Source organism: Amborella trichopoda, chromosome 12, assembly GCF_054954075.1.
Source record: "Amborella trichopoda isolate Santa Cruz 75 chromosome 12, AtrichopodaSantaCruz75HAP2 v2.0, whole genome shotgun sequence".
Lineage (NCBI taxonomy): Eukaryota > Viridiplantae > Streptophyta > Magnoliopsida > Amborellales > Amborellaceae > Amborella > Amborella trichopoda.
The window spans coordinates 48,458,741-48,473,544 of record NC_142347.1 but is presented as its reverse complement, the minus strand read 5'-3'; the positions used below and the strand labels follow the sequence as shown (position 1 = coordinate 48,473,544).

The 14,804-nt window shown below is 34.5% G+C and overlaps 1 protein-coding gene across 29 annotated transcripts; it reads left to right on the top strand.

Moving 5' to 3' along the window:
• The first annotated feature begins 351 nt into the window (after positions 1–351).
• On the top strand, positions 352–14,527 carry LOC18435640 (Protein kinase superfamily protein). 29 transcript variants are annotated; one of them, XR_016045420.1, is made up of 17 exons: positions 352–442; positions 756–803; positions 998–1,165; positions 1,778–1,889; positions 2,139–2,385; positions 3,928–3,969; positions 4,361–4,432; positions 5,530–5,665; positions 5,832–5,989; positions 6,760–6,844; positions 7,965–8,158; positions 8,437–8,598; positions 8,943–9,092; positions 9,694–9,954; positions 10,405–10,671; positions 13,835–13,928; positions 14,258–14,527. XR_016045420.1 is itself a non-coding variant. In XM_020668097.2 (16 exons), the coding sequence occupies exons 3-16, from the start codon at positions 1,090–1,092 to the stop codon at positions 14,504–14,506; spliced, it is 2,211 nt and encodes a 736-aa protein (XP_020523756.1). In that variant the 5' UTR covers positions 352–442; positions 756–803; positions 998–1,089; the 3' UTR covers positions 14,507–14,527. The 29 variants fall into 29 exon arrangements, 17 of the variants coding, with proteins under 17 accessions (XP_020523756.1, XP_088709171.1, XP_020523757.1 ...); XR_016045421.1 differs by having other exon boundaries at positions 377–456; XR_016045428.1 differs by lacking the exon at positions 13,835–13,928 and having other exon boundaries at positions 7,981–8,158.
• Positions 14,528–14,804: the final 277 nt, after the last annotated feature.

Below are 14,804 nucleotides of genomic sequence, written 5' to 3'. Positions count from 1 at the left end.
AGTATGAAAATAATCACACACCTCATCATATAAGAGAGTTTTCCATGTGAAAAAGTATTTTCACTGTAGCATATTGTCATAAGAGTACAAGTTTACACTTTCCTCCGGGGATCGCAGTTTAGACATTCCTTTAAAATGCTCAAAATTTTCAAAACATCCGATATAAATTATTTGGAAAAGTATATAACAAGACTATTTATCTTTTATAGAAAGTGGATCACAAGATTTTGACCATTGGATGTATCTTTTATAGAAAGTGATCACAAGATTTTGACCATTGGATGTAAAATTTGAAGGCTGCACTTATTTATTGCCGAACTCAAAGTTAAAAAGAAATTTTTTTAACTTTATGGCACATACAAGTTACCAAGATTTCATATTATCAGATTGTAACATTTCATATTATCAGATTGTAACTCAGTGTGACCTTTCTGCACGAAAGGTATTGGTCTCATGGTATACAATCTTTTAACTCTTTAGCTATCGAAAGGGAGGGAGAGCATATTTCTTTCAATTTCTTCTAGAGAGAGAGAGCATTTTCGTTCAAGTTCTCTTTTGAGAGAGAGATCATTTTCGTTCAATTTCTCTTTTGAGAGAGAGAGAGAGCTTCCGTAAGTGCGTTAAGTAGTGAGAGGAGAGACAGAGTCTCTAGCTTGTGAGCCCCTTGGTTACGAAGGTTTCGGGTTTTTGGAATCATGTAAAATAGTTCTATGAATATTGATGGAATTTTCACATCGGTTGAAATGTGCTTCCAGGCTTGAGGGAGAAATTTTGGCGCGAATCGATAGTATTTCACCAGTAAGGTATAGAAGCTAGAGTTTGGGATGATTAATTTTCTCTATGATCTTCGTTTTATGGTTTAGAATACTGTTCTTCTCATCGTATATATATGTTCTATGTTGATTTTTTCTTTTTTTAGTTTTTGCTAAAAAAAATGCTGGTAAATTAATTTAATGGAATGGGTTTTAACTTTTGAATTAATATCTGAAAATTTTAGGGTTCTTTTGGCGACGACCAAGCACGAGTTTGATGCATGGAATGGATTTCTGAAATGGGTTGAAGCCTATCTTTGCCTGTAAATTTTAGCCCATGAGGAATGTGCTTTCACGCCTGAATAGGCAACAATATGCAGCTCTTTTTCACCATTATGCCTCAATTTCAACAGGTATATAAATGGTGCTTTCCATTTGTGTATTTGATCGATTAAGCTTGAGTTATTTGCTCACTAATGCCTGTTAACCTCTTTATGATCTGTTTATTCAACTGGTTTCACTTGCATTACTCAATATAACAATATAGATGAAAATAGTTGCAAAAAATAAAAAATTGGAACATGGATAGTTGGAAAACAAAGGAAGTAGGGGAAATATAATATGATACAAGGATAGATACAAGCATGTTATTGAATGGATTCAAGTATGCTAGTTGCGATTATAACATTAATCTGAAAAAGGGTTTTAATAGGGAAAACCTATTTATCAGCTTGCATGAATGCCATAGCAACAATTTCCCAAAATACCAATAGAACCAAAATCAAATCCAAAATTATGCGAACAGTCTTTTCCTTTGGTACCTTAATTATTATAGCATGGTAAATTGATATTCAATGGGACATTGCAGTCCATGACTAGGGAAAATTCACACATTTATTGCCGCTTTTTTTTATTGTTATGTTTTGCCTCCCAATCAAAATCTCCAACCTGTCTTTAGAATCATCCATACTCTCTTAACAGGTAATTTTTTGGAGTAATACTTTGCACTTCTCTTTGCTTTTCAGGCCTGCATTATATTGGTGTTTCAAAGTCTTCCCAGTTTAGACGTGGAAGAGGCAGTGAAACTCAGAGATGGAGAATGGATATGGTTCCGATTGACTTGTGGCTTCAGCATCAGTATGAGGAGATGTTTTGCCCATTTCTCAGTTCCATGAATTCCTGACTACTTTAATTGCCGATTTAGTAAATATGGTTCTGTTCCATTAATGCCAGAGCCACTGTTAATTGGTGATTTGGAAAATTTGGGTTGATTCCATTACTGCAACAACCATTGTTAATTGGTGATTTGGAAAATTGGGTTTTGTTTGTCTCGATATTTCATGACCTAAATGTTGAATAGATGATTTTTAACATGTTCTTCTGTAGTTTTTCAACTGGGTTCACTAGCATCCATGGAGAAAGACCCTCAGCGGAGTATGCAAAACTGAGGAAGGAGTCCCTCGAAAATGAATTTGGGCATGCACTTGGAACATATAGCTCAAAGAGCTTGTCGTCTTCCTTTAAGTTTGGTCCATTTTGGGCCCTGTATAGGGCTGCATTTATTTCATTCCAGGTGGTGAAGTTGACCGTACTGCATTTTTTTGTTCGTGACATCCATGACCGTGCTGTAAAGGTATCTACATCTCTAGTTTCATAGTTTGTATAGACACATATCACTCATGGTTGGCTCGACTTTGCTCTTTTGGATCTAGTGATTGTTGAGGCCTTCAATGAAATGTGAACTATTTAAGTAAGGAAAAAGTTTATATAAAGTTGCAACCTTAAAATGTAGAATTACAGATGCACCTCAAAAATCCATCGGAGAATGTTGTTTTAATGTTGAAAAACCCTCTAATTGATCATCTCGACATCGAGATATATGAATATGAAAAAAAAAAAAAAAGATTTTGAATCCCACAAATAGTGCATCTTCCAACACATTATCCAGATCATCGATTTTCAAGATTTTCATATATTTATAGATCTACTTGATTTTGACCATTTGTGAAGTTTAAAATTTTATAATTAGATATGAAAATAGATTTTGAGATAATCCTAAGAATTTTTTACACCAAAATTACACGTTACGATAAAATTTGGAGGTGCGCCTTAATTGGATTGGTTAAGGTTGCAGCCCTATAGAAACCGCACCCTTTAAGTAATTGCCTTTTTTTCGTGATATTAAGTTTATGCACTCATTCATAAACACCAGTTATGATTTGGTTTAAGGCTGGTTTACTAATTTAGATGTGATATACCTAGTGGAAAAAGAAGGATCATTATCATAATCATCATCATCCATGCCTTATCCCAATTATTTGGAGTCAGCTACATGAATTATGTTCCTCCATTCTTATCTATCAAGGGCTCATACCCTCAGTAAGACCAAAAGTCACCACATCTTTTCTCACTAGTTCTATTAATGTTCTTTTGGTCCTTCCCTTACCCTTTTAGAGCCTTCCACTTGAACCAAATCGCACCTCCTAACTGGTGTTGTATTAGTCTATGTTGCACATAGCCAGCCCACCTAAGTCTACTTTCCTTCGTTTTATCGCCTATTGAAGACACACCTAAGTTCCCTCGTATGTATTCATTCTGAATCTATCATTTCTTGTCTTGCCTATCAGAAAAAAGAAGGATATGATATGTTATTCTTCTCAACTTTAATGTAATACTAGCAACATATAAACTATCATCCTCTAATTCAAATCTGAATTCTGAAGGATATTTATTTATTTATTTTTCTTGACAAATAGCATGATACGGTGTTTGCTCAAAATTGAGACTATTGCTACCCCCCGCCTGCAAAAAAAAAATGCCAACAATAGTCCAAACAAATCCTTTTATTCCAAAATCTCAAAATAGGGCCATGTCTCAGAGGTATTCATGATTTAATACATTGGTTAAGTGATGTTCTGCACAAGCTGCTCGTGCTCTAAGCAATCACTCTAGTCAAAGTCATATCTGGTTGTATTCTAGAATATGATCCAACTTTTGAGTTTTTACATTATCTTCATTTCTCTCAATTCAGAATTATACAGTGTTTGTTATATGCATTCTGTGGGTGTCATAATGGTCATATTCCATATATCTTCTGATAATTGCTACATTCCTATGTCAGACATGTTGATCTAGTATTGTACTTAAAAAAAAATATTCTTTCTTGTCGTTGCAGTTTCGGGAGACTCTTATTCGCTTGGGCCCTTTTTATATCAAGGTAAGACTATATTGTTCTAGCTGCATTATTTGTAAACAGAGTTTCATTCTTATCCATTCCAGTAGAAGAATAGGATGTTCCTTTGAATCGTACTGTAGATTTCTCATTGTCCACACATACATGCACAAGTATGTCCATGATTTTATGCATAATTGCATCCATTCACAATATTTATGTGCATGCATGCACACATACTTATATATATATATATATACACACACACATATGGTTATACGATGAGTTGTTTTTCTCAATTCAGCAGTTTTGACGATCTCTTAGGAAATTGTTAATGGTTTTTCTTGATTGATATGATGCAATGGTTTTGGTTCCTTGCAGTCCACTGTATAAGAAATTTACAAAGTTGTGGTGCTTTCTGTTCTATGGATCGCAGCTTGGGCAGGCTTTGAGCACTCGACCAGATATATTACCTAATGCTTACTGCCAGGAGCTCGCTAAGTTGCAGGTGTGCTGTTTTCTATATGATTCTTGATGCACTCTCTAGGATAGAGTGATGCATTACCCATTGGTGCTTTCTTATTGTTTCCATGTCAATTACCTGCAAAGAATAATTCAAATTGTCTAAGTAGTCGGCTACGAGAAAAGAAGTTTGAATTTGTCAGCTGTGTGAATCACTGGCCCTCCAACTGACTCCTTGAGAGACAATTAAATAGTGATCCACTGGGTAATTTGAGCCCTTATAGTTTTTATTATTTATTTTTATAATACCGTTGTTACTGTAAGCAATGTTACATAGACACACCAACTCCAAAGTTGGTGTTTCAGACACGACATGTTCCTAGATCACTTAAATGATGAGGGTGTGAAGTTTTGAGTGAGATTAAGTGCTTCTATGTTAACATCTTAATAAAACAGGTTAACCAGAAGGGTTCTAAATTTCTGAAGTGTCAGACACATGTCATGTCCATGTTGTGTTGACACATGCCAAAAGCCGTTCATACACGCATCCATAGGTTGTGAATATTGTCCATATATTGTTCTATGTTATCGTGAATTAAGTGCCTTACAATCTAGAAAACTTAGGCACATAAGTTTGATAATGACATAATGGGATAATTTATGATAAACCCTATTGTACGAACCAAAATATCATAAGCTTTATTCTGTTGATACTTGGATTTTGGTGGCCCGCTCCTGGCTTCTCAATTATTGGTCTTTATTGTTTGTAGTATGGTCTCATGAGACTGCTTAATAGGCAACTTGCTTTTCTTCAGATCCTGATCCAGATTTGAGCTTTCTTTCATTTAATTAATTTCACCGTATCTTCACCTTTTTTTTGTGTAATTCAGTGGGGAAGACAGGCCCTATCTTCAAATTTACGATTCATATTTTGCTTGACCATGAAACATAAGTAACAATGATGTCTCATATTGATCTTGGTGCTATAGAATTTACTGTTTTGCTGATAAGACATTGGGTGTTCTGTTTGAAGTTTTCACAAATTGTGGGTTTCCTTTTCGTTTTATTTTCCTTGGTACCATTACCATAGGGCAAGCTTATTTTTCTCTTACTTGTTTTTATCGCTTTTTTGCAATTTCTTAGGACCAAATACCACCCTTTCCAACTCATGTTGCAATTAAGTCTATTGAAACTCAATTGGGTGCCCCCGTTTCACAAATATTTGCTGATATCAGCCCTGAGCCTATTGCAGCTGCATCTCTGGGGCAGGTGTACAAAGGTTGGTGAAAGAGATATCTTTGGCTTGAAGATTTCACAATGTATTTTTCTCTACGGAATTTATAAGGTTTTCCTATATTTACATCTTGAGTACTCAGTGAATAATTTCTTTATCTGGCATGGAATCCTAAATGTCTAATTGATGTGCTGTTGCTTAAGTGGTGCAGCTCATTTGCATTCTGGAGAGCTTGTAGCTGTTAAAGTACAGAGACCGGGTATGTCTCATACATTGACACTAGATGCCTTATTGTTTCATATGATTGGTGGACAATTGAAGCGGTTTGCAAAGGCTCGACGGGATTTATTTGTCGCAGTGAATGAAATGGTGAGATTGAATACTTCATAATTTGTTCATTGGCCTTGAAACTATTTTGTTGTATTATTAAATATGAACAATTATCCATGGCTGTTCCACTGGTCACATGTAGCTTCATACATTCACGATGCTTCCATTCAACAGTTGGGTACTGATAGTTGAGGTCATTGCGCACCTCAAATACATCAATGTTTATTTCAACTGTAATGTGGGATTTCGTCAACTACTTTAAAGTTATTCATGTTTAGCTATAAAGGCATTTTTTTTATTTATTGGAATTGAAGGAAAAAAAAAAAACTTGCTTTATGTGACCAAGGTCTCAACGTAAATGCATTGAAAGTTCATTAATCAAAGGAGAAAATTACAGATAATTTGTTTTTGATAATAAAAAATTACAGATAATTTAAAAGAAATTTACAATTAAAGTAAATGAACTAAAAGCATTCTCTGCTGTCATTGATGTAGAAATATATTTTTTTTATAATAAGAATTACAGATAATTTAAAAGAAATTTACAATTAAAGTAAATGAACTAAAAGCATTCTCTACTGTCATTGATGTAGAAATATTGTGCTTAGTTGTCCACTTTTTGTATTATTGTCATGTGCTTCTGTTTCTTGCTTAGTCATCTTGCAGTAAAAATAATTCGTATCTGGAGTTTCAATTTCCTATTGAATTCTCAAGGGAAAGTTACATTTTTCTTTTTATTGTTATGCTAGTTTTCCTTTTTATCATTCCCGTAAATTAATGACGTGTTATTGTTTGTCATGTTCGAGCAGGTTCGCCATATGTTTAAAGAGATTGATTATATTTTGGAGGCACAAAATGCCGAGCGGTTTGCTGCTCTTTATGCTTGTTATCCAAGTATGCCTCACCCTCTTTTTCCATGTGCTATGATTTTTTCAGTGGTCTCCTTTATTATTCACTAGATATTGTTAGTTTTATCTTTTGTTGGTTGATGATTGAAAGCTTAATGGTTGGACTACTTACTTAATCAATTTGGATTGGCCTAAAGTTCTATACCCTGACTGCCTGTAACTGTTGATAGGCTTACAACATATAGGCTCTTATCTTGTCTGTGGGGAAATAGGAATCATAGACTTCTTAATCTATAACATTGAATCCCTCTTTTTGTTATTTTGAACAATGGTGCAGTTTACAACCGAAGCTTTGAGACTGTTTTGAGTTGTTAATTCTTTAGGTGAGGGAAACATACATTTATTTTTTGTGTAGGAAAAGGAGAAGGTTTTCAGGCATTCATGTAAATATTCAGAAGAATATTTTGTTAACTTAAAAATACAAAAAAATAAAAAAATAAAAAGAAGAAGAAGAAAAAAAAGAAAAGCTTATGAAAGAGTGCAAATTGCCACTCTCTTGTCCAAGTTCACTGAATTGTGGTAATTTTCAGGTTTCACTGTTTGAAAATGAACCTGAATCGTGCATATAATGCAATATTCCTTGACTCTCGTAGCTATCTCATCTCTGGTTGACTTCATTTTTCTCGAATGAAAACTACCAGTAAACTAAGTGTACCTAAAGTAGAACTTTCATGTTATACAGAAAATAAGAGAACCTCTGGGTGTTCACAATGTTCACTCTTACTGAACCGACCTGTGCTATGCAGCCAGTGATTGTGACTAATAGTCAAAAGTTTGTATTGATATAAATAAAGAAAAATTAGTTTCTCCTCCTGAAGAAAGATTAAGATGTAATGTAAGGCTGTGAGGAAATACTGAGGATATATTTCCCATTGAATGCTTACATTTGTACTGGACTTGCATTCATGCTTGATTTATCTTCTAATCATGCTGCGATATAGATTGCGCATTCATATTTAATAAAGACCATTGTAAGAAGCCTAAAGCTGATTTAAGTCAGATGGGGTTTTGTTATTGTTTTTAGGTCAATAATATACTCTCCTTGTGGTTTCTTACTTGTACCAACCTGAAACATACATTTTTTATAATTAGTTTCTGATTTACAGAAAGTGGTGAAAACAGCTATAGGGACACATCTACAAAGGGCACTAAAATGAGGACTTACATCAAAGTGCCTAAGATATATTGGAACTACACTCGTAAGGCTGTCCTTACGATGGAGTGGATAGATGGGATCAAACTTACGGATGCTGATCGCATGAAGAAAGCATTCCTGGATAGGAAGAAATTAATAAACCAGGTATGTTTCTGAAATTCTTTTAGCACCTACATTAAAGAATTTCAACATTCATAGGAATAGGTGTTCTTGTAAATTTGCTTTAAAGGTTTCTTCTTATTTTGCAAATTATAAAAGATCCCAGGCAACAGATTAATATTTGCACTGCCATCTTTAATTCACAACATCACATAATTTGTTGAGATTTGTTACCTGCTCCATTTTATGTATAGGGGCTTGAAATCATGGCATTTGCCTCTGCTATGATTCAGACTAAAATTCATTTCTCTTTGCTTGTTTAGGGACTTTATTGCTCTCTAAGGCAATTGCTTGAGGAGGGCTTCTTTCATGCTGATCCCCATCCTGGCAATCTTGTTGCTTGTACTGATGGCTCTCTCGCTTATTTTGACTTTGGCATGATGGGAGACATTCCGAGACACTATCGAGTGGGACTTATCCAAGTGGTATACATCTCTCTCTCTGAATGTAATTTCTTCTTTAGATAAGTGTTCTTTATGGGTTCATTCATAACATAATTTGCGAGAGATGCAAACTAATACTTGTTGACAAGAGGGGATGATATAAGTGCCCTATATGTGCTTAGTTATCATGATCCCTTGTTGCATTCTTCATCAACCGCCTTCTTTTTTCTGCTTTTGTTGTGGGTAATTACTATTGTAGTTCTGTTATGCTTTAAGAGTGCCTAGGCTTGATAATAATGTTTGGCAAAAGCTGATGAGATTTTGATTATATTTCTTGCTAAAAGCCCCAAAGTTTGGTAACAAAATTATGGTTCACCTTACTGCAGCTCGTGCACTTCGTTAATCATGACTCATTGGGTTTAGCAAATGATTTCCTTTCACTGGGATTTATCCCTGAAGGGGTGGAAATTCAAGCTGTTGCAGATACATTACAAGCATCCTTTGGTGATGGAACTAAAGAATCGCAGGATTTCCAGGTTTGATGGTTTCTTCTTTTTTCTGCACACTGGGATTGTTTTGCTAAGGGGATATGTGCTTTTCTATTGCTTTAATTAGTTGAATGTCCACTGTTATTAGTAAAATTCTGTGCAGGCCTAAAATGCCTGGTCCTATCTCTCCTGTGATTTTTCCTACATGCATACAAGTGCAGAAACACACACATGTTTGTGTAGTTAGTAAATGGGACATGACGATGCATTAACAAAATTACAATTAATGTAGATACATTATTTGCAATAAGAAAAAGTGCAATCTAATCTAATGGATAAAATTATAGTCCTTGGGTCATCATTGTGCCTTGAAATGATAACCAGTGGTGGAGAGAGAATGAAGCCCATCTTTTGGGTCATGTCCTGGTTTCCTCAGATCCATTTCTCTCCATCACCTTGTCATGTCATTGGGTGGCAGTTACCGCGAAAAACTAGTTTCCTCCGTAGCCCATTGAATTCTAGAGTATCTTTTCTTTCTTAATATCTTCATTTCTTTCAGTCCAACAATTCTTTGCATGCTTTGATAGACCAGATGGATTTTCACGAACCTATAGGCCTCTCTGATATGTTTGTGTTACTTCGATTTCAGGCTATAATGGATCAGTTATATAATGTGATGTATGACTTCAATTTCACTTTGCCCCCTGATTATGCTCTTGTGATTAGAGCATTGGGATCTTTGGAAGGGACTGCAAAAGTATTGGATCCCGAATTCAAAGTTGTTGAGAGTGCGTATCCTTTTATCGTAGCCAGATTACTTGCTGACCCAAATCCAGATATGAGGAAGATTTTGAGGGAGCTTCTTATTCGTAATAATGGCTCTATTCGGTGGAATCGGCTTGAACGCCTAGTACGCTATTTGTTCTCATAACAATGCTTTAACACCTGCATAGGTTCATTTAGTTTATCTTCATTTCTCAACATTCTTAAATTGAGTCTCTCTCTCTCACACACATTCATACAAACACACACACACACACGGAGAGAAAAGAGGGAGGGTGGGGGGCAGCATTACAAGCTTGATTCATTGCTCGGAGAAACTCGTGTTTAGGGGGCATGCTGTAAATTTACCTTTTTTTTTTTTGATTAAAAGTAAATTTACCAAATATAGTACGCAAAAAAAAAATGAACATCAAAAAAGACTATTTTATCTTCATTTATTAACATTCTTATTTATTGAGTATCTTCTCTCAAAAAAAAGTAAACGAACAGGAAAAATACCGTTTTTATTTATTTATTAAGCTAGCATCTTCATTTATCCTTAAAAGAGAGTGCTGCTTTTATATTGATCTCATTTCAGGTTATGGCTATTTCTGAACAAGCATCAGAGTCAGATGGGGATGGAAATGATGCACCAGTTAGGGCATGGAAATCTTTTGACATGCATTCAGTTGTTGCCGCCACTGAAGACGTATTTGATTTCATTCTTTCAGAGAAGGGTTCAAGGGTTCGGGTCTTCTTGGCTAGAGACATTGTAAAAGCAGTGGATGCTTTCATAGAAGATGAAGCCTTCTCATCACTTTTTGCAGAGAAGAGAGAAGGGAAAACAGCATCTGAGCACTCACAGGTTTGAGACGCAAATATCTCCATTTTTATGAAAGGGATTCTATGCTTAAAAACTGTCACTTTTGGTGCAAGGTCACTATCATTGCGAGCCATCAGATGTGAAATTTGGCACTTGCACCGCACCCCCAGCTGTCTTATGTCACATCAGGTGGCTTTGACCTTTTTGTATCAAAGGTGGAAAGGTCTTATTATATACTTTCCTCATGAAAATTTAGATGTTCCAACAGGGTGGTTCCCTCTTTTTGCTAAAGAATTTTCTCAAGAAATTTTTTGGAAAAAGAAAGTTTGTCGTCAAATATAATTATGTCCCAAGGATATGTAAAAAGGATTGTATACCATGAAACAATTTAGGTCGCAATTATTTTTAGCCATTGGATTTGAAATCCGGCCGCTTGGGTGTCGCACAATATAAAAAATTATGTTTTGAGTTTTGTGTCCAATCAATGACATATCCTCAATGATCCGATTTCTCATCTAATGATTGATAATGACTGCGACCTTCTTGTTAACCGGTCTTATTTTAGACTTTTCCATTATAAAAGTCTTTATAATGAAAACAATGGTATAAGTTACTAGAAACATAAATCAAAGAATATAATAGAAAAATATGGAAACCATTACATGTGGCGCTACTTACATATAAAATGCTTGGCATGAAATTTAGGCATGCCCACTCCATGAGGGATGCCCAAATTTGTTCTTATTTTTATTAGGAACCCCCTATGAGAAGTAGGCATGTCTGGAATTTCATGGCAAAATAATTTATAAAAGTAAAATACTCTTCGGCATTCCAAGTAAGATCAGATGTTCAGAGGCACAATTTGTGACTTTCTGGTTGAAGCTATTTTAGTTGTTCGTTTAGATTGAACGGCTCACATTGTCTTTTCATGTGGGTGGGGGCGCCACATGTAAAGGTTTCCTGTAAAAACTATCTTTCTCTCAAGCAACTTGCGTGTTTCCCTTTTTTTCGACTATTTCTCCTCTTTTGACTATTTCTTGGTATTCCCAATATTTTTCAAGAATACGGAAATTTATTTTAAAAAAGCCCTTTTTTTCAGGAAAATGGTTTGATAGGGCTAGAATCCTATCCAAATAAGTAAAGCCTCACCTCATAACTCATCAAAAATTTCAATTCAAGCGTTGAAAACCTTTTAAATTGATCATCTCAGCTTGAACATTGCGGTTGTGATAAAAAAATATAGGATTTCAGATTCTAAAAATAGTGTATATTGTAACAAATCATCTAAGATTATTCATTTCTCCTTAAAAATAAGTGGTAACATATCCTTAAGATCTATATCATTTTTTTAATTTCAAATTTTATTTTTGCTGTTGGAAATTGATTTTAGAACGATCATGAAGATTTCCCTTGTCCAAATTGTTTTCATAAAGCCTTGGCCCAATAAAAACTTCATCCTTTATTGAAATACGTCAAACATTTTAAAAATTCTCCAAGAAATTACTTTAAAGAGACCCCAAACCCTGGCTTACTTCTTGGCTATTGGACTTTTAACAAGGGCCATATACCAATTTCTCCAAGAAATTACTTTAAAGAGACCCAAACCCTTCCTTTCTTCTTGTCTATTGGACTTTTAACGGGGGCCATATACCAATAAGGTACTCCGAAGGGTATCCATCGTGCATTCTTAATGATGTACGCTGGAGATTAATGTATTGGACCCCACTTGGTCATTTATCTAATGTTACATGGACATCGATATGGGTGTTGTATCTTGTATGTGTCTTAAACGTTTATAGTCTGTCCGCATAAAAATCGGTGCAGCTCCCAGGCATATGTACAATTTTATATATATATATATATATATATATATATATATATAGCAACAAACAAATGAAATGAAAAATAAAAATCTACGAAAATAATATTTTAAAATATAAATTTATTTTATGTAAAAATAAATAAAAATATCTATGTTTCTATTCTTTTATAATTTTAAAATGATGTTTAAATCATTTTGATAATGATATTTTGTACCTATATGTAAAACGTCTATATTAATTGACAGGAAAATAAATTAATGACAAACACATTAAAAAATATTAATTTGGGATTGTATACAATGAGATCATTTATCTTTGATACAAGGAGGTCAATTACTTACAACCATCTAATGTGAAATTTGATAGCTTGGGCGTGTGACAAAGTTTGAGAAAAAAATTTTTGAAGTTTGAGCTTGGTCAATGGAATAAATAAAGCCATCTAATTTCACATCTAATAGTCAAGATTAATTGTGACCATTTTGTATCAAAGATAGATGGGCTCATTGTATACTTTTTCTATTCATAAACTTCAACAATTTCACTAGAAGAGGTTGTTTTAATGCCCAAATGTTCTCAAATTGATCATCTCAGCATTAAGATGCATGGAGAGAAAAAAAAATAGATTTCAAGTTTTGGAAATAGTGCATCTTGTAATGTATTTTTGGACGGTCAATTTTCAAGACTTTCAAGTTTTCATAGATCTGCTTGATCTACACTAATTTTGTAGCTTTAAATTTTATAATTAAAAATGAAAATATATTTATGGCTGTCACAAAGATTTCTCTACAGTATTTGATTGTTTAGAGCCTCGGCTCTATACAAACCACACCCATGCATTTAATGGTTCTTTTATTAATATTGTGTTGTTGACTTTGTCTAATAAGTGCAACATGTACATTTATAGCATGAACTTTGGACTTTGTAAAGTCGTAAATAATATAATTATAAATATAAATGTACATCATACTAATCGTGTGGTGCTAGTAGTTTCGGTGTTATCACAAATAGTCTTATATTCAAAACCTAGGAATGAAATTATTTTTTGAAATGACTTAAAAATCGTGATCCTTTGTATTTCACTCGATATTTGAAATTTAGATACGGTTCCGAAACGTGGTCACGATAATAATTTCAACCGGCCATGTGTGGATGATGTGTCGGGGGCGTGTTTGAGCACAATGACACACGACCCAATCGATGGTTTGGGGTGTACTCAATAATTGTTTTTTGAACTTTAAGTCTAATATATATAATTGTTATTAATAAAATAATTCAAATATCATTTTAAGATCTACAAATTAAATTTTATTGTTGTAGCATAAAGTAAATTTTTATTTTGAAATTTTGGTTTCATGGATTTTGAATTTTTATTTATTTTTCAGTGTGTGTAATCGTACGGGAGGGAGGCATATGGGCCGATGTAGTAGACATTTGAGATATGACACCTGTGTCGGTACCCATACAATACTGTTTGAGGTATTTCTACTCTCTGATGTTGGGTGGCCCTTTATATTACCATTACAATTACCATTACCATACCTTCTTATTTGTCGAGACATTTCTAAATTCTCTCTCCCTCTCTCTTTCTCATATGTTTGGGTGGCCCGGCCCGGCCCTTTATATTACCATACTAACCCAGTTAAGCCATTTGTAAACACATACTCTCTCTATGTTGGGTGGGTGGGTTGTCCCTCTGGATTAACCCAATTGTCACGACCAGATATTTCTAAACTCACATGCTCCCCATTTCTAAACTCTCTTTCTCTACAATGTAACAAATACTTTTGTTGTTGATTTGTGACTAGGGACATAAAATGACAGTCCGGATGGTGAGTGGGGTACGTGCATTTTTGAGAGCAGTGAATTCGGCACCTGGGGCGTGGATCCCATTCATAGTCCGTATGGCCTTTGAACCACACGCTCAGACTTTCTTCCTCCACCTTGTGGCTTCTGTTTCCACCTCTTCATGCCACAAAGTTCAGGAAGCTTTTTGGCTCTGTATATCAAGGTTGCTTCATATGCTAGATGAACAGTGTAGAGCTTCTGATTCATGAAAAGATCATTCTTTGCTATGAGATTTTTCTTGCTATGAGATTTTTCAAGTAGTATCGCCTTATAAGTTTTTTGAGGAAACCTCTCTCTACATCCAATCTCAGAGATAGAGCTAAATCCAATCTCTCTCATACACATAAATAAGAGAGTTCTCTATTCTCAACGGATGAGAGAGAGAGTTTAATTTACAAAAATGATAAGGTTCTTCTTGTGAGGAAACTTATTTATATCTCCTAAGTATATAAATAGGTATTTGAGTGACATGAATTCTGGGGAAAATATTTTTATCCGTCTAAAAGA

Bases quoted from the DNA above. Each gene is read 5' to 3' on its own strand.
- LOC18435640 (XM_020668097.2), top strand. From the start codon at position 1,090: ATGAGGAATGTGCTTTCACGCCTGAATAGGCAACAATATGCAGCTCTT. The intron at 3,970-4,360 runs GTAAGACTATAT...TATGGATCGCAG, and splicing joins TGGGCCCTTTTTATATCAAG to CTTGGGCAGGCTTTGAGCAC. The intron at 10,672-14,257 runs GTTTGAGACGCA...ATTTGTGACTAG, and splicing joins CAGCATCTGAGCACTCACAG to GGACATAAAATGACAGTCCG.